The 21,949-nt window shown below is 36.8% G+C and overlaps 2 protein-coding genes across 4 annotated transcripts; both read right to left on the minus strand.

The window, feature by feature from the left end:
• Positions 1–469: 469 nt before the first annotated feature.
• LOC116105497 (endo-1,3;1,4-beta-D-glucanase-like) lies at positions 470–10,011 on the minus strand. Its single transcript, XM_031391911.1, has 7 exons — positions 9,849–10,011; positions 8,846–8,867; positions 1,765–1,888; positions 1,369–1,445; positions 1,111–1,214; positions 904–1,004; positions 470–616 (listed from the first exon to the last, which is right to left on the minus strand). The coding sequence occupies exons 1-7, from the start codon at positions 9,994–9,996 to the stop codon at positions 485–487; spliced, it is 708 nt and encodes a 235-aa protein (XP_031247771.1). The 5' UTR covers positions 9,997–10,011; the 3' UTR covers positions 470–484.
• A 5,632-nt stretch (positions 10,012–15,643) lies between these two features.
• Positions 15,644–18,974, minus strand: LOC116105505 (endo-1,3;1,4-beta-D-glucanase-like). Of its 3 annotated transcripts, XM_031391922.1 has the most exons (7): positions 18,696–18,883; positions 18,504–18,525; positions 17,400–17,515; positions 16,644–16,734; positions 16,433–16,522; positions 16,266–16,366; positions 15,644–15,987 (listed from the first exon to the last, which is right to left on the minus strand). In XM_031391922.1, the coding sequence occupies exons 1-7, from the start codon at positions 18,750–18,752 to the stop codon at positions 15,847–15,849; spliced, it is 618 nt and encodes a 205-aa protein (XP_031247782.1). In that variant the 5' UTR covers positions 18,753–18,883; the 3' UTR covers positions 15,644–15,846. The 3 variants fall into 3 exon arrangements, with proteins under 3 accessions (XP_031247782.1, XP_031247777.1, XP_031247785.1); XM_031391917.1 differs by lacking the exon at positions 18,504–18,525 and having other exon boundaries at positions 18,696–18,974; XM_031391925.1 differs by lacking the exon at positions 18,504–18,525 and having other exon boundaries at positions 15,834–15,934; positions 18,696–18,974.
• Between the last annotated feature and the right edge of the window lie 2,975 nt (positions 18,975–21,949).

Genomic DNA, 21,949 nt, shown 5'->3' on the forward strand with positions numbered 1-21,949 from the left:
TTAGCCTTTTAAATTTTATTTATTTATTTATTTTTTTTATCATGGAGTATCCGTGTCAGCTTGTATACACCTCAACTAATTCTCTTGTTGTCTTAAAACTGTTAACCTAATAAGAACCGTAATAATCACCCATATTAATATTTGGAAGGACTCGAACTATAAACTCATAAAACTTTTTTTATTCTTTTACCATTAAGTCATCCGTTAGTAGTTTCTTTTAAATATTGTTATTTAAATGTCTTGTGCTATGAAATGTTACTTTGGAATAAAATTTTTAAATTTTTAAATCTTTCTCTCTTTTTATTTTTTATTTATTTTTAACTTAATATTTTTGTTGGATATTCTAGTCATTGGATCACTAAGCTTTATATATGGGTAATAATCAGTAATAAAACTCTAGAACTAGGAAAACTTCAATTATTGATAAATAGAGACCTCGATGTCACACATTTGTTGAATAGAACTATCATCTCGCATGTTCTTCTCACTTGACATGCTTGGCAGACCAGTCCAGCATGTTCTGATGAGCTTCATCTGCACACTTCACAGCTTCTACATCGTATCGCACCGTCCATCCGTGTGAAACTTTAGGAAATATTTTCACAAAGCCATCAACCTGATAAAAATCATTGACCATGAGAACAAACATTCAATCAATGTCCTATATCAAATGGCTCACTGTCTTTTGTCTTTACAAACAAACATTATAGCCATGAAAGACAAGGGTGTATGAACCACATTATGAAAATAGAAACATAACAGGGAAAGCCTAAGAGAATGATACAACATCACCAAAAATCTTATATGGTTAAGCTTACTCCCATTACCTAAATAAAAGAAAAGGTGCTTGCTTGCCAGTAATTAATTCAGACACATAAATTTTAGGTCAAAGCATCTTCCTACCTCAGATTTAGCAGTTAGGATCTCTTCAAACTGTTTTACGAGAGAGGGTGGAGAAAATTGATCAATTTCAGCTCCCAGTATAGCAATGGGGACCTCAACCCCTGAATAAGTATCATTAATTAAACAAAAAAAACAATTAACAGATTGTTTCCAGTGAAACTCACGACTAACACAAGAATATAGCTCTAGAAATCGAAGAACTCATACAGTTGATATCGTCAGGAGTGACAAATGAAGGATGACTCATCACAGCAGCTTGGATAAATTCACACTTTGCAAGTTGAACTACGACTTTAGCTGAGAAGAAAAGTAGACATTAGTCAGCTGAATCAATAAATGCACTAAATTTGATTTGTATCTGGTCGAAAATGTATTAGTGTTAAAATATTTTCTAATATGAAAGACTATGATATGAAGTTATCAAAGAAACTGAATAAGAATAGAACAGCAAGGCAAAATATCTATCTTACCGCCCCAATTGCGGATAGACCTTTACTCTTAAGATCTTGAATTACTGGCTTTGCGTCATCAAACCCCTTATCCTATCAAAAACAAGAAATGGCTCAGCCACTTAAAAGCTGAAATTGGTGCTTATTAACAACTCCACAGAGACATCAGAACTATGAAATTAGGCATGATAGTGACCGGTGGAGTACAGCCAGGCAATTTGAAGGCTTCGTACAGAAATAACAATTAATACAAATAAGGCAGCTGAATCCATTCTATAAAGCTACATGTGAAATTCTAGACTGGACCTAAAAAATAATCCCAGATGAGATAAATGAAGTCAAAACGACCCTTTGTGACAATAATTGATTAAATGAAAAAAATTAACTCATGTGTCAAAATTTCAAAACCAACCGTTCCATGATCTTTTATCCATGCTTGTAAAGGTCTTTCAGGATTAACTACGTATGGATCTCCATAAAAGAAGTCAGGAACTGCCACATAGAATCCAGCAACTGCAATCTTGTCTGCAAGCTTTCTTTACGCAAAAAAACATCAGGCCTAAGCTCCCAGAAGAATGCAAAGTACAAATAAACGGAAAACCAGCAGATAGTAACACAAACACTTGCATGCAGATTTTATGCCTATGTACATACCAAACTACAGTAATCTTGGTCCACAGTTTTCTCATATATTGAGCACATAAGTCAGGAATTGGCTGCTTGAAATAAGCTTAATCAGATTACAGTTTTCATAATCCACAGACTTGACTTTAACATTTTCAATTTTGAAACATTAATTTATTAAATTATGAAAGTAGGGCACTCCACCACTGAAGTAGGTCAAATCACAACACTTCTTCTGCAGATGCATGTAATTTATTGCAAAGTTGCAGGCAACAGTGACAGTTAATCAGAATGACTCAATTGAAGGGCTGTGAAGATATGAATATTGTTAATTAGGAAAACAAATATGTCATTATGACAAATATTATGTTATTATTACATAACATATTTCATGCTAATCACATCCCTAATTATGTAAGATTATAGCATTAAGGCATAATATATGTTTGCCTTTTACAGATTCTTATATTTGTATAAATTGACCTTTCGTATTATACGATATACAAAATAAACAGAATTGTTATTCTGTTTCTCTTCTTTCTCTAAGGCAGTCTCTGACAGATTATACTGCTTCTTTTGCCTCTTTCTTCTTGTTCTCCTTCTTTACTACTTCTTCTTCTTTAGCTTCTGACATAGTATCAGAGCAGTATTTTTGAGTTCCAATACTTCCAAAAACTTCTCTTTATTGTCCCTGAAAAATCAAACAGAAACCTCGATTATTTTCTTTACAAAATAGATGGCAGACAATCAAACGCAACCTCCACCAAACCAAACAAGCCCAACACCAACAAATCCGTCGTGGGCCAAACAGGCTCTATCCCACCAAACCACATAGACCCAACCCCAACAGGCCCTAACCCAATCCAAAATCAAACTGGACCAAACCCACTCGGACCAAACCCACTCGGCCCAAACCCACTGTCCAACACCTTCCCATACCCGTTAAGTTATCCGAGTCCCCAACCGGGTCAGGATTCCCAATCGGGCCCAAATCCCTACCCAAATCAGATTCCTTTCAATTTTCACATGTAGCCAACCGCCACCCTAAACCAGATGACATCCTGTACGCGCCGGCATCCGATAGCCCTAACGTTGTTCTCATAAAAAACACCCTAACGGGATCTGAGAATTATGCCACTTGGGCAAGGGATTTTCGTCATGCTCTCATCACAAAGGATTAGGAGAGTTTTATTGATGACACCACCACCCATCGACGACCACCTCCACCGCCATTGGAACAGATGCAATATGCTCGTCCGTGCTTGGATCGGCAATTGCATCTCATTGGAGGTGGCAGCAGGCTTGCCACCCACTAATTTAGCAAGTGAAGTCTGGGCATACATCAAAGAGATGTATGGCAAACTAGATCTCGCCTAGACCTTCACTCTCCGGCGAAATCTCTCGGAGACCACACAAAATAATATGTCGATCACGACATATTTCAACAAATTGAGTTCCCTTTGGAACGCCTTAGATGCTGCTAAAGAAACCCTTTCGCAATATCACCAGATCCAAGACCAAGAACGCCTGAGCAAATTCCTACTCTGCCTCAACGACGGCTACTTGTCGTTTCGCACTCAAATTCTTGCCTCTAAGCCACCACCATCTCTTCGCCGAACTTTCCAGTTAGCTGTCCAAGAGGAAAGCCAATGACAAGTCATCGATGTTTCCTGGCGAGGAGACACCTTAGCACTCGCCAGTGCTCGCACTCGCCAGTGCTCGCACTCAAGCCTCACAACCGTCACATAATATCTCCACCGAGGCAGCTCTCTAGCGGCTAAGGTTACAAATGGTGGAAGGTAATGTTTTATATGGGAAGATGGGCGGCCGAGATTCAATCCCTTCATCCAATGACCCACATTCAATCCAAGAGTCAACTGGGTCAACAAATACAAATGGGCCAGATTTGATTTCTTCTTTAAATACTTATGCAGGCCGAAATTCAACTTATGGCTCAAATGGGCTTGGGTCTTCCACAAATGGACCAAATGGTTACCATGGGTCCGGATCTTCCAGACAAGGCAAGCCCAAATTTTATTGTGACCATTGCAAATGCCGAAATCACAATCGGGATCACTGTTGGAAGCTTCATAGGTGCCCCACCAAGGACAAAAATGGCTACCCCTCAGTAAATCAAGTGTCTAACAATTCTTCAGGAGATACTGTCTCAGCACCCTTGATTAGCCAAGAGCAATACACGCAACTCCTACAAATGCTGAAAAACACACCTCAGACATCAAAATCCTCCTACGCAGGTACATCTTACTGTCTTAATCTTATCACAAATTATGCTTGGATAATTGATTCAGGAGCTAGTGACCACATAATTTGTAATCCAAAATTTTTCCATACACATACAATAAATACCGCTAGCACTTCCGTCCATATGCCAAATGGCAACATTGCCCTACCAACCACATATGCACTATTTATTTAATCGACTTTTTAGTACTTAAAAATGTACTATGTGTCCTGGCGTTTCATTTCAATCTTATTTCTGTGTCTAAATTCTGTCAGGATAATAACTGTCGTTTACATTTTCTACCTACAAAATGTGAATTTCAGAACCCTTCGACTGGGAAACTGATGAGCTTGGGTAGGGTTAATAACAATCTTTACTATTGGACTCCTGATGTCCCTTCTACTTTTTTTTTAAATTGTATTGCACCCAATAAAATTTCTTGTAATACAAATATTAATAAAAGTTCTCTTATTTTACATCAAAGACTGGGTCACAATGCTTCCATTCCACAGCCAAAATGTCCAATTTGCCCTCTAGCCAAACAATCCTGAAACACATTTCCCATTAGCACTACTACAACCAAACGTACTTTTGCATTCATCACTTAGACATTTGGGGTCTATATCACACACTATACCATGATGGGGCTAGGTACTTCCATACTATTGTCGATGATTTTTCCCGCGTACATGGGTCTTTCTCATGCAAAACAAAGCACAATCCGCCACTCAATTAAGGACTTTCTAGCCATGGTCAAAACTCAATTTTGTACATCTGTTCAAAGGATTTGATCTGACAATGGGAAAGAATTTTTTAGTCATAATTGTTTGTCTTTCTTTTTATCCCTTGACATTTTACATGAGAGTTTCTGTACCTATACTCCTCAACAAAATGGAGTAGTTGAACACAAACACCGACACTTATTAGAAGTAGCTCGTGCCATTAAACACCAAGTCAACTTACCCACTTCCTTTTGGGGCGAATGTGTGGTCACAGTTACTTACCTGATCAATGGTATGCCATCCAATGTGCTTCATGGTAAGACACCCTTTGAGATTCTCTTTGGCAAAACACCGGACCTGAACCATCTTTGTGTGTTTGGCTACTTGTGTGACTCCAAAATTGTTGGGACTTCTGAAAAATTTGGGGCTAGAGCCACTCCTTGCATCTTCATGGGATATCCTATGCTACAAAAGGGTATTGTCTCTATGATCCTACCACTCAGACATTCTTGGTCTCTCGCGATGTTATTTTTCATGAAGATATTTTTCTATATACAGATGTCATTCTTAGCTCTACCTAGACACGTATACAAAAATTCTTTAAAGATGATCTCCCTCCCACAAATCCAGACTTTGTCCTCATTCCTACACGTACTAAAATTCCAACAGCTCCTGATTACCCTTTACCCACAGAATCTCCACAAACTGATACTCCTCCATCAGAACACCCTCTTGACAATACCACCACAGAGCCCCCACATACATTACCTCACCCAAACCCGGATCCTTCTGCACGATGATCTTCCTGTCGTACAAGGCCACTAATTTGGACAGCAAATTATGAATGTCCCATCATACAGAGAATAGGTACTCTTTATCCTACAGCAAATTATGTAAGTTATGATAGACTATCTCCTATACATAGAATTTGTGTTAGTCACATTTCTGCAGACCGAGAACCATCCTGTTTCTCTGAAGCTGTCTCTCACACTCAGTGGCACCAAGCTATGACTGAGGAACTTAATGCCCTAGCTCACAATAATACTTGGGATCTGGTGCCCAGGTCTTCACACAGAAAACCAATTGGGTGCAAGTGGGTATACAAAATCAAACACCATTCTGATGGGTCTATTGAATGGTACAAGGCTCAGCTAGTTATTAAAGGCTTCACTCAGCGTGAAGGATTTGACTACCAAGAGACATTTTCTCCTGTTGCCAAACATGTCACTATTCAGACTTTTCTTTTAGTCGCCTCTGCTCACGACTGGTCCTTACATCAGATGGATGTCCATAACGCTTTTTCTTCATGGCGACCTTAATGAAGAAATTTATATGGATTTTCCTCCAGGACTTCAACGATAGAGAGAGAATACTGTATGTCGTCTATGAAAGTCCTTATATGTATTAAAATAGGCATCCAGACAGTGGAATGAAAAATTTACACAAGCACTTACAAGCATTGGTTTCCTCCAATCAAAACATGATTATGCGCTCTTCTCAAGGTGCAAAGGTAATTACTTCATTGCCCTTATTATATATGTTGATGACATCCTAATCATAGGAAATGATGAAGCTGCCATTAGAAACCTCAAGGAACATCTCAATAAACATTTCCGCATAAAAGATTTGGGGGAATCAAAATATTTCCTAGGGATTGAAATTGCAATCTTTAGCAAGAATATCCCTCAGCCAAAGGAAATATGTTCTTGAACTTATATCAAATTCTGAATTGTCAGGATGCAAGCCAAGTGTCATTCTTGTCGAACAAAATTCAAAAGTCACCACTCAAGGGTATGATAAAGTGGCTTCATCGACAAAAATAGACCTACCATTAGAGGATGCTTCTCATTATCAAAGACTTGGGGGACGTGTCATTTATCTCACTATGACGCGACCAGATATCAGTTACGCTATACATATCCTTAGCCAATTCATGCATGGACCAAATCAATCTCACATGGATGCAGCAATAAAGGTACTGAAATATTTAAAAGGTTGTCCCTGCCTTGGACTTATGTTACCACGAAATGCTGATTTAGATATCACAGCCTATTGTGATTCTGATTGGGCCACATGTCCAATGACAAGAAAGTCCCTTACTGGTTTTTGCATAAAACTTAGGGGAGCTCTCATCTCCTGGAAGACAAAGAGACAGTCTACAATATCCCTTTCGTCAGTAGAAGCTGAGTACAGATCTATGGCTAAAACTACATGTGAGATCACTTGGATCCTTGGATTATTAAGAGATTTGGAGGTACAAGTCAAAAGACTTGTTCGGTTGTATTGTGATAGTAAGGCAACAAATGATATTGCGACGAATCTAGTTTTCCACGAGAGAATAAAACATATAGAGATTGACTACCACTTCGTCAGAGAGAAAACACAAAAAGGGATGATCAAAACAATGCACATTCGAACTTCAGAATAGCTAGCCGATATTTTTACAAAAACATTGTGCAACAAACAAAATTCATATTGCTTACACAAGCTTGGCGTTTGTGACATATATAAACCACAAGCTTGAGGGGGAGTGTGAAGATATGAATATTGTTAATTAGGAAAACAAATATTTGTCATTATGACAAATATTATTTATTATTACATAGCATAATTCATGCTAATCACATCCCTAATTATGTGAGATTATAGCCTTAAGGCATGATATATGTTTGCCTTTTACAGATTCTTACACTTGTATAAATTGACATTTTGTACATAACATTATACGACATACAAAATACACAGAATTGTTATTTTGTTTCTCTTATTTCTCTATGACAGTCTTTGGCAGATTATACTGCTTCTTTTGCCTATTTCTTCTCCTTCTCCTTCTTTACTGCTTCTTCTTCTTTAGCTTCTGACATTAAAGAAGCAATCTACACCAACAGATCACTATTTCTTTAGCGATTGGGTAAACCATGGAACCCATTTAATTCAAAACACAACATCTGGCAATGAAAAACTTTCTTACCATTTTGAACAATCATTAGCCTATCAAACAATACAGTGCTGAAATACTTCACATACCATCTTGTACAGAGCATGAGCTACTACCATGTTCAAGTTTGAGGGCAAGTGGTAGCACTAACTGATTCCCCCTTTGCACACCAGAGCATTGACATATTGGGCACCATTGGCCCTAGACTTTAAAATGTCAATAAAGCCTTACATACTAAATTGAGGATGATCAAACAACACTGTCATGATCATGAGTCTCTAAAGTCTACAACTTTACAAACACTAAGGCAATGAAAATAAAGACCTAATGGAACTCAACAAAATTACATTATAGAGATAGTATCTTGATTGTCCTATATAATGCAGGAAGATATAAACAATTTAACTATTTGTAAGCCTATTCTACAATTATTTTAAGACAATTGATTTAGGGGCCCATAATTTGATAGTATCTTGATTGTCCTATTGTCTGAAGTATAAAGGAAAGTTTGATAAGGAGGTTAGCTTAGCTCAACTTTGCGAAGTCATGACCAGGTTTTTCTAGCTATTGAAGAAGAACAATGCTTAAAAAAACAGGAAACATATGTTATATGAACTTTGATGCATACTTGATATAACATGAACCAATTGAGCCATGAAAATGCAGCCTTACATCCATATACTATCATTTTTCCCCTATGGTTGCCCGAAAGTGGTTTTCTTAAAGAATGTACAATCATAACCATCCTAATTTCTTCTGGTAATATTAAAGAGATTAAATTTAAGCATTAAGAACATGTTACAATGGTTGAGGTAGGGTCTAGAGTTAACAAATCCATCACAATCTGCCAAAAGGAAGTAATAACAAACATAAATAAGAAAAAGGAACTATCTAGAGCAATTTATTATGTTAAATACTACAAACACAACCATTAGCTGCAGAAGAAAGAAATGAGAGTAAGCCACACCTCAAGTTCAGAGCTTCATATCCTGTAGGATCAAGTCAAGACACGTAATATTTAGAAGATTGTAGCAAACAGGGGGACAAAAAATGTAAACATAATAGTATATAATCGATAAGAAAGTAAAATATGATCAATATAAAAGCAAGACCCTGGCTCTATATAGATAACTCAATAAATATTTCAAACTAGAGAACAAACAACTACCAGAACCCACATCTAATAGTCAAATGCAAGCAACATAAATGATATATTGAAGTGAAAAAACACTAAGAGTGTCTAGATATCCCTAACTATTTTCTATGAAGCCCCCATTTTCAGTTTCAATAAGAAAAAATTTGTAAAATATATAATAGAAAAATATGTATATTTAGCGGTTACAATGCTAATACTCAGCAGGGCAGAACTAGTTGCAACTTTGAAAATATGTCTTCTGCAATTGCATCCATTTCTTCACAAATTTATAGTTCACGTATTAAAGGGGTTATTTTTAAGCTATTAGTAATGGAAAACTACCTATTGAAGAGTCTATGAGCGAAAATTTTCTTCCTCTCCCACTCTTCTTGAACTAGTGGATCTAATATGCTTTATAGTTTCTATCTCTACCATAAAATCAAGTAACTTAACCTAATTGCCCTTAATTATAAATAACAAAGACAAAAATAAATGCAATGCATTAGACTATCAAGTTTATCACCATCTAGTATGGTCTAGTTTGCTTTAACTAGGTTATCAAACTATGTTATTAAATATAGATTGTTTAACCTTGTATAGTCTAGCATTACAGATTAAGAATATATCATTTATTTTTACATTTAAGGGTTTAATTAGCAAATTATTAGATTTTTTTTTTGGTTAGATTTGTCATTAAAAAACAAATGAAGTGTTAATAGTATCATTCAAACGCTAAACAAAGAGAACCATTAAACCATACAAAAGAAGACCCATAAAAAGCAATCACGTAAGTATTAGAGCCAAAAAAATAAAAAAACAGCTTGAGGTTTAGTACCAAAAATGTCAAAAACAAGAAGAACAGCAAGCTTAGAGTGGGTAGAGTCAGTGACATAAGTGTTGAGTCCACCAAGCTTCTGAACAAGGCCCACACCGACGCCTGGGTTTAAGTTTGGAGGATTCGCACAACATTGAGGACCTGCCATTTTTTGTTTTTTTCACTTTCACCTGGAACTGTAATCAGAGCCACAACCAGCAGCTACTGGAGACGCTAACCAACATATAACTTATCGTTAGTCAACTAGAATGAAGTCTTGCATCATCTCTGACAGCACCATCATTTGAACTTAATAAAATGTTACCCTTTAAACAAATAATGAAATAAATAATCTGAATAACAAGCATCTTTAATTACAATAAAATAATACTCAGATCAGATACTTAGGATTGTCTTGATGGACAAGGAATGGCTGATGGCTTAGTTTAGTCCTTGACGAAAGGGGATCAATTCTTGTCCTGTCCATGTCCATGCCACTATCTTATCGAATCTTCTATGTGAGTTTTCTATTTCATTTTCAAATTTTGTCGTGATACCTCTGATCTTTGACTGAAATTAAATTAATGGCTTCATATAAGGAACTACACCCTAACTGCCTCATAAGGTGATTAAGGCCCCATAAGGTGATTAAGGTCAATGTTTATTTCATTCTTGGGCATTGCCACATTGGTATCTTCACCATTAGTTTTTGGGATTAAATTATTTTAACGTATAAAGTCAATCTAATAGAATTCTTGACCAAATTTCATACGAAATTCTGGTTTATGCTTGAGCTCAATTGCTCTTTCAGATTCTATGGGAGATGCATTGATGTTTTTTATGTTGGCATAAGCTGTTATTGTGAACACTCAAGAGAAATTTTAGGCATTTGAAATATGTAACATCTCGTAAATAAGGGTGGTTAGCATGAGTCTAGAAGACGGATTTGTATAGCAAATATTTTTTTAGATTTTATTCTTTGAAATGTATATAACCTACGGAAAAAAATATGAGGAATAAAATGAAAGACGGAATTTTTGACATGGTATCACGAGCCAAACAAGATCTGGCTTCCTGTATTGCAACCTAACCATCCTCCCATGGCGGACTCTGATGACCTGAATACTTCCGGCGACACATCCAACCTCTTTGATTCTATCCTTGAATTGACTACAAGGATGACTAAGGTTTTGAATAACGCTTGGACCCTGACCATCACCACTGAAACATCTGCTGCTATGATCGGCATTAAGTTGGATGATACCAACCATGCACTGTGGTCCCAGGTTGTCGAATGTATATCTCTGGCAAGGACAAACTGGGGTAAATTAACAGCGACTGTCCCCAGCTGCCATCTACTGATCCTTCCTTTCGCAAGTGGCGCACTGATAATGCTATTGTTAAAGGTTGGTTAATTACCTCCATGGATCCGTCTTTAATTGACAATTTTATTCACTTTCCTACGGGAAAAGCGGTTTGGGATTCCATTGCAATTACCTTTCTCAATGGTAGTGATACATCACAAGTGTATGATCTTCGACGCCGTGTGACTAGACTAAAACAAGCTGTTGGCTCACTGGAAAAATATTATATGGAGTTGCAAGGTCTATGGCGTGAAATTGATTTCTACCAATCGAATCCTATGGAATGTTCTGTTGATATACAGCACTATAACCGGATCATCCAAGAAGACCGTGTGTATGTTTTTCTGGATGGTCTTGATGATTGGCTAGACAATATACATGCTGATGTTTTACAGATAAAACCATTTCCTACGATTGAACAAGCATATGTGCATGTTAGATGGGAGGCTATTCGACAACAAATTATGACAACCCATGACACCGATTGGCTCCAGGGGGCTATCTTGGCCTCGAAAGGTCTCACATTAAGCATCTCTGCCCATGATAAATCTGCCAAGAACCGAAATTCCGCTAATGGAAAAAAATGCTCTCATTGTGGCAACCAAAAACACACACTTGAAAACTGTTTTAAGTTGCATGGGTACCCTGATTGGTGGCATGATCTTCAAGCCCGTAAGCGTCCTCAGGATGGCACCGACACTAGTGGAAGTTCAGGCACAGCTGCTGTTGCTAGTGCAGAGCCTCATCTCCCTCTTATACAATCAGCTATAATGTCCACAGATACTCCTCCCAACTTGAACTCAAGTATCTTTGGTCTTGCTCTTTTTACCTCTCATAGAGATGCGGATTGTAGTGCATGGCTTCTCGACTCGGGGGCCACATACCATATGTCATGCAGGTACAATCATCCACAAAAATAACAAACCAACGAAAACTAGACATATTGGCACCAAAACACAAAGATGAAGTTTTTAATGCCCTTGAAACATTTCATGCTATGGTGGGTACTCAATACGGTGCCACCATGAAGGTTCTCCACTTTGATAATGGTGGTGAATATGTCCATAAGCATCTTCAAACTTATTTTTCCCAACATGGTTTAATTCATGAAACTTCATTCTCACAAACACCCCAACAGAACGGTGTCGCCGAGAGGAAGAATAGACATCTTCTAGAGATTACCCATGCTCTGCTTCTTGGTGCCAATATGCCTAAATGTTTTTGGACCGATGTCGTCTCATCCGCCCTCCATATTCTTAATCGAATGCCATCCAAGGTTTTTTCATTTAAAACACAACTTCAATCTCTTTCTAATCATGTGTCCCTACCTACAGCACTGATGCTTCCTCCTCGTATCTTTGGGTGTGTCGCCTATGTGTATCTCCACAAAAACCAGCGCAGTAAACTTGATCCATGTGCACGTCGGTGTGTGTTTTTGGGCTATGGTATCCATCAAGAAGGGTACCGTTGCTATGATCCTACTAGCCGGAAACTTTATGTGACTATGGACTTTCAATTCTTAGAGACTGATATGTTTTTTTCATCTTCGGCACCTCCTTCTCCTCTTCAGGGGGAGATACATAATGAAGAGTTGAATTGGTCCCAACATGAGAAGCCAAATGAATGTGATTGGTTCATACTTGAGGGGCCATGTGAGCATGAGGAGCAAAATCAGAGTAAGAAGCAACACGAGCATGATGGGCCAAATGATAACTCAGGTGGTGTGAACCATGCAACAGAGATATTTTCGAATACAGAGCATGCAACATCTAAAATCGAGCCTATATTCCCCTCATCTGAAGTGCGAGCTGAATCATCTCCTGAGAATAATCTTGAGGTAAGTACTATCATTATACTTTTACATACCGATGACATAAATGCTTCTGTGGGATATGTTTTACCTCCCAGGGACAATCGCGACAAGCCACCTAATAGATATTCTCCAAATATTGAAAAACGAAGGTCGAGGTATCCAATTGCTAATTATGTATCCACCAAGGAACTCTCTGAACCTCTTAAGAAATTTGCACAGGAACTCTCCACATGTCAGATTCCTACTAGTGTTCATGAGGCATTGGCAAATCCAAGATGGACCTAAGCTATAGAGGAAGAAATGAAGGCACTACTAAAAAATGATACATGGACTCTTGTTCCATTACTTGAAGGAAAACGGACCGTAGGATGCAAATGGGTGTTCTCCATTAAACACAAAGCAGATGGATCTATTGAGCGGTACAAAGCAAGACTGGTAGCAAAAGGATATACACAGACATATGGGGTTGATTGTCAAGAGACTTTCTCACCTATAGCCAAGTTGAATACAGTTAGAGTGTTATTGTCTCTTGTAGCAAATCTTGATTGGCCTTTGCATCAATTTGATGTGAAAAACGCTTTTCTCAATGGTGACCTCCAAGAAGAGGTGCATATGAATGTTCCTCCAGGTTATACAGCATTTTCAAATAATGTAGTAGTAAGTGTGTAAATTGCAGCGAGCATTGTACGAAATAAAGCAATCACCATGAGCATGGTTTGGAAGGTTTAGCTTGGCAATGAAGAAATATGGCTTCCAACAAAGTAACTCGGATCACACTTTATTCTTGAAGCACCAGTTGGGTAAGGTAACTACTTTGATAGTCTATGTAGATGACATGATTATTACAGGAGATGTTGAGGAAGAAATCTCTCTGCTTCAAAAGTAATTAGCAACTGAATTTGAGATGAAAAATCTAGGAGGACTCAAGTATTTCTTGGGAATTGAAGTTGCTAGGTCTAAGCAAGGTATATTTCTCTCTCAACGGAAATACATATTAGACTTGCTAACCGAAGTAGGGATGTTAGAGTGTAGACCTGCAGATACCCCCATGGTTCAAAATCACAAACTTGGAGAATACCCAGACCAAGTACCAACAGATAAAGGTAGATACCAAAGGTTAGTTGGTAAACTCATTTATGTCTCCTATACTCGTCTAGATATTACATACGTTGTGAGTGTTGTAAGTCAGTTTATGCATAATCCAAGTCAAAGCCATATGGAAGCAGTTATTCAAATACTTAGATACTTGAAGTCATCTCCAGGCAAGGGACTTATGTTCTCAAAACATAACAGTAAGTTGATGATTCATGGATATACAGATGCAGATTGGGCAGGTAATATCAGTAATAGAAAGTCCACCTCAGGATATTTTACATTTGTGGGAGGGAATCTTGTAACCTAAAGAAGCAAGAAGCAAAAAGTGGTAGCTTTGTCAAGTGCTGAAGATGAGTTTAGGGGAATGGCTAAAGGTGTGTGTGAACTCCTTTGGCTAAGAAAGCTACTTACTGAAATCGAGTTTGCCCCTAATTCTGAGGTGGACCTCTTGTGTGACAATAAAGCTGCAATTGCAATTTCCCATAATCCCATTCAACATGATCGTACTAAACATGTGGAGGTAGATCAACACTTCATCAAGGAAAATTTTGAAGCAAAAACAATTAGGTTTCCATTTGTGAAATCCGAAGATCAATTGGCGGATATCCTTACAAAAATTGTATCGAGCAAGGACCTCTACAACTCAATTGACAAGTTGAGCATGCGTGACTTCTATGCATCAACTTAAGGGGGAATGTTGGCATGAGCTGTTATTGTAAACAATTAAGAGAGATTTTAGGCATTTGAAATATGTAACATCCCATAAATGAGGGTGGTTAGCGTGAGTCTATGAGACAGATTTGTATAACATATATTTGTTTAGATTTTATTCTTTGAAATGTATATAACCTATGGAAAAACATATGAGGAATAATATGAAAGACAGAATTTTTGACATTTTATTAGTTAAACAATAATTTCAATTTGCTTATGTACTAGAAAGTAGAAACAAAACCTCATCTGGTATAAAAAAGGCAGCGATTCTTTTATCTTTAATGATATCGTTTTTTTTATATTGATTTCCCAAGACCATGAGATCCTACCCTTTTTTTGTAATTGATCGCGAGTGTTCAAATCAGTTTATATGCACCTCAACTAATCCCTCGAGATCCTAAAACTACCGACCGGATAAAAACTTCAGTGACTACACTTATTAACAACCAAAAAAAGACTCAAACTCAAAACATTTTTAGTAATATACCCAAGAGTCACTAATAGTCTTTATTAGTGAGAGAATAACAATTAGATTACTGAAACAAGTTATTTTTTTTTTCTTTTAGCTCAAATAGTTGTAAAAGGAGATTTTGAATCCTTTATAAGAGAACATCTGGGTGGACAATAACTCTTTTTTTTTTTTTTTAATCCACTAGCATACTTCAATCGTCTCGAATCTTAAAAAAGCTATGAAAATGTTCTGGTTATATTGCTTCACAGTTAAAATTTTATTTTTAGGTGGTAAAAGTCATAAATCCAACAAACAATCAAAAGAAGTTAGAACTGGTATGGGATTCTGCAGCAATCCCAACTCTTTCAGAGTTTAGCAGAATTTTTGCTCAAACGTTTATACATATGAACTTATGCTTTGTAAGTAAGTCCACCAGTATGATATAAAATGAAAAGGGTGATATTCTAAATAGTCCAATATCCAGCAATGACAATACTAACACCAAAAAACTTAAAGGATAATAGTAAATACTGAGACAATCACCTGGCCACTAATGCAAATAACCTACCAAAGTTCATTTTGTCACTTGACATGCTTCGTAAACCAGTTTAACATGTCTTCATGCGCCTCTTCTGCGCTCTTCACAGCAGATTCATCTTCAACATTGTACCTAACCGACCATCCATGTGAGACACTAGGGAATACTTTAACCAAGCAATCAAGCTGCAAGCAACAATCATATATACAAAATGTAAGGTTGGTGCAAAGCAGATGTTGGAAAACACACTATCGCGGTTGCTAGAGAGAGAAGAATCTCTTATGTCCTTCGAACTCTTTGGGAAAATTGGTTTTTCCGTCTACTGTTGAACGATAATTTTTTCCACATTAACGGCAAGCTCAACAGATGCATGAGGAAACCAATTAAATTTTGCAATAGCTTGTATCGGAGATTTGGAAGCAACATACTTCATAGCCTAAATTTTTAGATTTTGATCTCTTACCTCAGATTTTGAAGACAATATCTCTCCAAAATGTTTCACTTGTTCTGGTGGAGTAGCATGATCAATTTCAGCTCCCAAAATAGCAACCGGAACCCTAACCTCTGAAACAAGTTTTGATTTGTCAATTACAAATACTTAAGAGTTAGCTAGGGAAGTGTTAAACTTACCATTGATCTCGTTATCCGTGATCAGACCAGGATGCAGCAGAACGGCAGCCTGAATGTCATAAGAATTTGCCAATTGCACAGCCACCTTCCCTAATTCAGATGCAAGTGATGAAATTTCAGTGTCTAAATTAATTAGTCTAAATGTTCAAAATTTCAAGCTATGGAGCCATATGGCTCCTTGAAATGATAAAAGAGAATGAAGAAAGCTTACCTCCCCAGCAAAAACCTGCTGCCCCTATGGCAAACACACCTTTACTTTTGAGAGCAGCAATAACTGGTTTTGCATCTTCATATCCTTTGTCCTACAAAGGAATTATTCAAATTAAGTTGAGTGCAGTTCAACAAAAGGTTATTGGATCAATTGTTGATTTGCAAAGTCTAATTCACCATTTATTAGCATTCATAGTAGATTAGCCAGAGAGGACTTTACTGTTGTACAAGTAAAAGATGATGACAACTCTAGGCCCAGCACAGAGGTTGACGTGGATTGTTTCAAATAATTCAAAGGTAAAAAAATAAATTTGAAGTGGATCCATTCCACATTTCTACATGACCTTTTAAATAAGTTCAACTCTCATGTTGAAAATTTAAACTATATCAAGTCTTTCTTTCTTTCTTTCATTTTTTTTTTTTTTTTTCACTCTTGAGTATATTGTATATATTTGCTTCTCAAAATTACTTGTTACAATGAGTTCAATCAGAAGAAATGAGTATATCCTATGATAATCTTGTTGACCTCCCAATTATTAGGATGGTGGCTAAATTGCTATCTAATGCACATGATTGTAACAATATTCAAAAGAAGTTTTGAAATCAGCAAGGTCTTGAGTTTGAGTTGTACTAAGGGATGGCCAATTATCATACTTAATTTTTTTTTTTTAAAAAAAAATGGATAGCATTATACGTTTATCATTTGTCAATTTCAACACTGCATCCTCCATTCGCTTCAGTGAAGCAAGAAACTAACCGTGTTATGAGCTTTCATCCATGCATCTCGATCAAATTGAGGGTTGCTCAGATCAACAGGGTCACCATAAAAGAAATCAGGAGCCACGACTAAGAATCCAGCTGCTGCAACTTTGTCTGCAAGTATACAAATATTAGATCTGCTAAAATTCAAATCACCTAAAAAATATACATCAACAATTGTTTAAAGACTTATATCCAAAAGAAATCATATCAAATGCATAGTTTGAGTATCTACAGTCTCTAGGACATGATTCAATGGCATTTGGTCGTTACTTCCTTAGTTGAACTTGAAAAGCAAGTTCAAAGCATGAGAGAAACATTCTTCCTTTTTCAAACATTCAAACTAAATATATTATTTTGCCACAAAGCTCAACAATGACCATTAAATATCATGATCATTCTCTTCAATTTACATCACCAATTAGAAGTAAAAAAGAGATAGTTCACATGAAATTTACGACAAAGTATAACTTAGGTATAATAGACTATCAAGGTTCAACTTTTCATGTCCCTAAGTAACATTAGGGGAAAATTCTCAACATGATACAATCAACAATTCAGCATCACCATACTATACATAATGCAAACGTGTTTCTTTCTTTTCCCTTTCTCACACGCATGCTAAAAACTTGTTATGCTAAATAAGAAACAGTAATGGCATCAAAAACATTATAGTGTATCATTCAACAAAGATATGAGATTCATGGATGGGATGCATTTTCCATCCCTTGCCAAAATGATACAAATTAAGCTATTCAGTTGTGCCAATTGGTGCTGTAACACAAATACTTTCAATAACTGATCTTATAAATGGCAAAATCTGTAGCAAAATAAATATTAAAAGTCAATTTCCAACAAGGTGTATTACTAGTTAGTTCGATGTAAATCGACTAATGTAACAAATGTTCATATAAGAACCGACCAAGTTTAGATTCCATACCATATAAAAGAAAAACTCGGTTTCTTCCTCACAAGATTAATAATATATTCAAATTAACATCAATAATTGTAACAAATAATTATTGCATTCTAAACTTATTGACAAAGTTGAAGCTTAAGAATGAATTAACACAGAAGCTAAGTCAATCAGCAATAATCGTACCTAAAAAGGGGTGCTTCATAGCCTGCAAAATATTCAAGAACAAAAGTATATATCACATAATATTAACTCAAAGAAAGGGTACCCATTTACCAAAAAATGGGAACCCCACTTCAAAAAAAAAAAAAAAAAAAACCATGTATGATCCGCAAAGCTAATATAAATCAATGAAAGATTGAAGAGATGGGTTGTTACCGAAAACATCAGAAATGAGAAGAATAGCGAGCTTAGAATCCGAAGGGCCAGTGACATAAGTGTTGAGACCACCAAATACTTGGACAGTCCCTTCTCCACAAATGGGTGTGAGGGTTGGTGGGTTCTCAAGGCACTGAGAGCTTGCCATGTTTCTTGTTCTTAACTCAACTTTTCCAGTTTCAAGAAAAGTGAAGGGAATCAATTAATGTTTTATAGGGAGAGAAATACAATGATCGAAACAACGTCATTTCTTTCGTCAACGTGGTCGGTCGCCTTGACACTTCTTCCCTTGTTGGTCAATCAATTTGCGGCTTTGACAGACACTCAGCCATTTTCACAATGTATTATATTATATGTGCCTTCTTAGTTGGATTTATTATATTTATTCAGAAACAGTTCTTAGAGAGCGAGTTTATTTAGAATAAAGATGGGATCAAGAAAGACTATTCTTTGTACGATGATTGGCAATATTTTTTTGGAAAAATATTGCGGACATCGACGCTTTACACCAAATTTTTACATCGAACGATGTGTCTACTAAATCAGACATGCCACGTATCACGTTAACAAATATTCCACGAATGAACGGTAGTCCATCAAATATAGACAACCGTCTATTGTTGTTGGACGGTCGTTCATTTGAAATAGATTGTCGTCCATATTATATGGACGGCCGTCTATCTAGAATGAACGTTCGTTCATAATTTAAACTAAAAAAATTTGGCCTAAATTGTTTATAGACGACCGTCCATAGTTATGGACAGTCGTCCTCATAAAAGGACGGGAGTCCATCTTTTAATATTAACAAATTTTAAATTTATTTAATGTATTAATTGTGAATCCTAATTGAGTTAGGGCCTTATTCTTATGACACTTGTTCAATTACTTTGAATATAGACAAAAATTTAATGAAGATTGTGAATCTTAATTGAGTTAGTGCCTTATTTTTATGACACTTGTCCAATTACTTTGAATATAGACAAAAATTAAATGAAGATAGCGACATTTACTTTTTGGATTGAGACTCAAATTGGTGGAAAATTTTTTAAATCAAACAATGGACAAGCGTCCATCTAAAAGGGACGTTTGTCCATAATTTTTGTTTTAAATTTTTTTTTATTTTAAACAATGGACGGGCGTCCATTCTAGGTGAACGTCCATCCATTGTTATTTTCTCGTGGACAGACGTCCATTATAGGTGAACGGTCATCTAATAATCACGAACGCCCATTATTTTACTTTTAAAAATTTTTGGACGAGCGTCCATCTTATATGGACGCCCATCCATAGTAAATGGACACTCGTCCATATAATATGAACGAGGCTCCATTAAATATGGGCGAGCATCCATAAATGTTGGATGGCCGTTCATTCACGAAAGACTCCAGCGTGGTCGCGTCTGACTGGTTGCCATGTCTTTCGGTACAAAAATTTGGTGTAAAATTTTGGTGTCCGTAACATTACTCATATTTTTGTTGGGTTTTGCTCCTATCCACCTAATCAATCTAAACTAGAGCCAACGACTGCACGGCACGAAAAAAGCACAGTACGATAAGATATGACACATAAAAAAGCATGACACGATATAGCAAGAAAATATGCAGGTCGTGCCGTGAGCCTTAAAAAAGGCACGTGGGCTGACACGACATGGCATGAAAATAATAAAAATTAAAAAAAAAAATTATAAGAATTTAGAAATTAATGAAAATGAAGATGTATAATAATTCTTAATCCCAATTTCTAAGTTTGTATTTGTAATTTATAATTATAAGTAATAAAAAGTGTTGAAATTCAATTAATATTTCAACGTCTCATTATTTTATTATATTTTATAGTAATCATATATTTTTTTAATTAATATAAATACAAAATGTCACTAAGTATAACATATAAAATATCTTTATAATATTTATTAATAATAAATCAAAATTACCATAATTTATAAATATTAAAATTAAATATTTTTACAGAGCACGTGGGTCGGCCAATGGCACGGCACGACAGGGCACGAATTTTTGCTGGCCTTGGCATGGCCCACAGCAAGATGGGCTTTGAATTTTTAGGCACGGTACAGCCCACCACCGCCTCTAGCCTGAACCTATATTCTAAAAATGGTGTTAGAGTAAATGACATGTCCCCACCCAAGGTTTAGTGAAAACCGAAGTTACCACCCATCGTCTCATAAATTTCATATTCCCACCCTTAAATTAACATAAAAAACATTTAATTTAACGAACAAAGGGTAAAACAGTCATTTATACTATAATAAATCTAAAATTAAAATTTTAAAACAACCCTTCATATCTTAAATTTCTCCCGCAAGCACCCTCTCTCTAACATTTCTCTCATGGCGACCAGACTTGGCCTTTGCGTGTATGGCCACAAATCCAACCGCTACAAGGCCCTCATGTGGCAAACAAAATTTGGCCACTACGAGGGCCAAGAAGCAGCAACCAAATAGCTGCTTCTTGGCTCACACGGTGACCAGATTTTGGCTACCACGCATGTGGTGGGTTGTGTGCGCTTTGGAGCAGCGCACAAGGGGAGATGTTCTTGGATGTTGGTTGGGGCAAAGGGTCAAGCAGGTTGGGGGGGCGTGGTCAAAGGTAGATGGTTTTTGTGGCTGGCGACAAGAAAACGACCAGAAAAAACAAAACAAAATCAACAACAACAAGAAACGCTTTCATAAACAATCAATTTCCCTTCAACCAAGCTTCAAAACCAACTCTAATTGAAAACTCAATTTCAACTATTGACAAGTTGTTAGGGAAGTTGTAACGCGCCACTTGAGGTATGTAGTGTAATTGCGTTGTATTACTTGAATGTTTACTGATTTGTTCTCATTTGGGTTGGTTTGTTGTTATTATGGTTTGGTTGGCCCTTGGTTGAATGGAAGTATTGGTTTGGTTGAGTGGTTGCCCTGAAATCATAAAGACTTGGTGAAATTTTGGTGTTACGGGCTTCGCCGGGGCGAAGAAGAAGCTTCGCCGCGGCGATGAGGTGCTACAACCCACGGGTAGGTTCTATAAGTTTTCGCTAGGGTGAAGAAGAAGCTTCGCCGCGGCGAAGGGCTTGACAAAATGTTTATTAAGTTTCTAGAGAATTCTTCCTTTGGGGCACAATGACCATTCTACTCTAATTAGCAGGAAAAGTGGGGAGTGAAATGCAAGGAAATTGCATAGAGAATAGTTTAAATGGGGGTGCATTTGCAAAGAATGAAAAGGGCAAAGGTGGAATTTCTAAGAAAGAGTAAG

The sequence above is a fragment of the Pistacia vera genome, unplaced genomic scaffold (genome assembly GCF_008641045.1).
Source record: "Pistacia vera cultivar Batoury unplaced genomic scaffold, PisVer_v2 Contig1164, whole genome shotgun sequence".
NCBI lineage: Eukaryota > Viridiplantae > Streptophyta > Magnoliopsida > Sapindales > Anacardiaceae > Pistacia > Pistacia vera.

Excerpts from the sequence above, each read along its gene's own strand:
- LOC116105497 (XM_031391911.1), bottom strand. The coding sequence starts at position 9,996 with ATGGCAGGTCCTCAATGTTGTGCGAATCCTCCAAACTTAAACCCAGGC. Across the intron at positions 8,868-9,848 it reads TCTTGTTTTTGACATTTTTG|GATATGAAGCTCTGAACTTG; the intron begins GTACTAAACCTC and ends TTGATCCTACAG. Across the intron at positions 1,215-1,368 it reads TCCGCAATTGGGGCGGTAAG|ACTTTTCTTCTCAGCTAAAG; the intron begins ATAGATATTTTG and ends TGACTAATGTCT.
- LOC116105505 (XM_031391917.1), bottom strand. The coding sequence starts at position 18,843 with ATGGCAAGCTCTCAGTGCCTTGAGAACCCACCAACCCTCACACCCATT. Across the intron at positions 17,516-18,695 it reads TCTCATTTCTGATGTTTTCG|ACAAAGTTGCAGCAGCTGGA; the intron begins GTAACAACCCAT and ends GTATACTTGCAG. Across the intron at positions 15,988-16,265 it reads TATTGTCTTCAAAATCTGAG|CTTGATTGCTTGGTTAAAGT; the intron begins GTAAGAGATCAA and ends TGTTGCTTGCAG.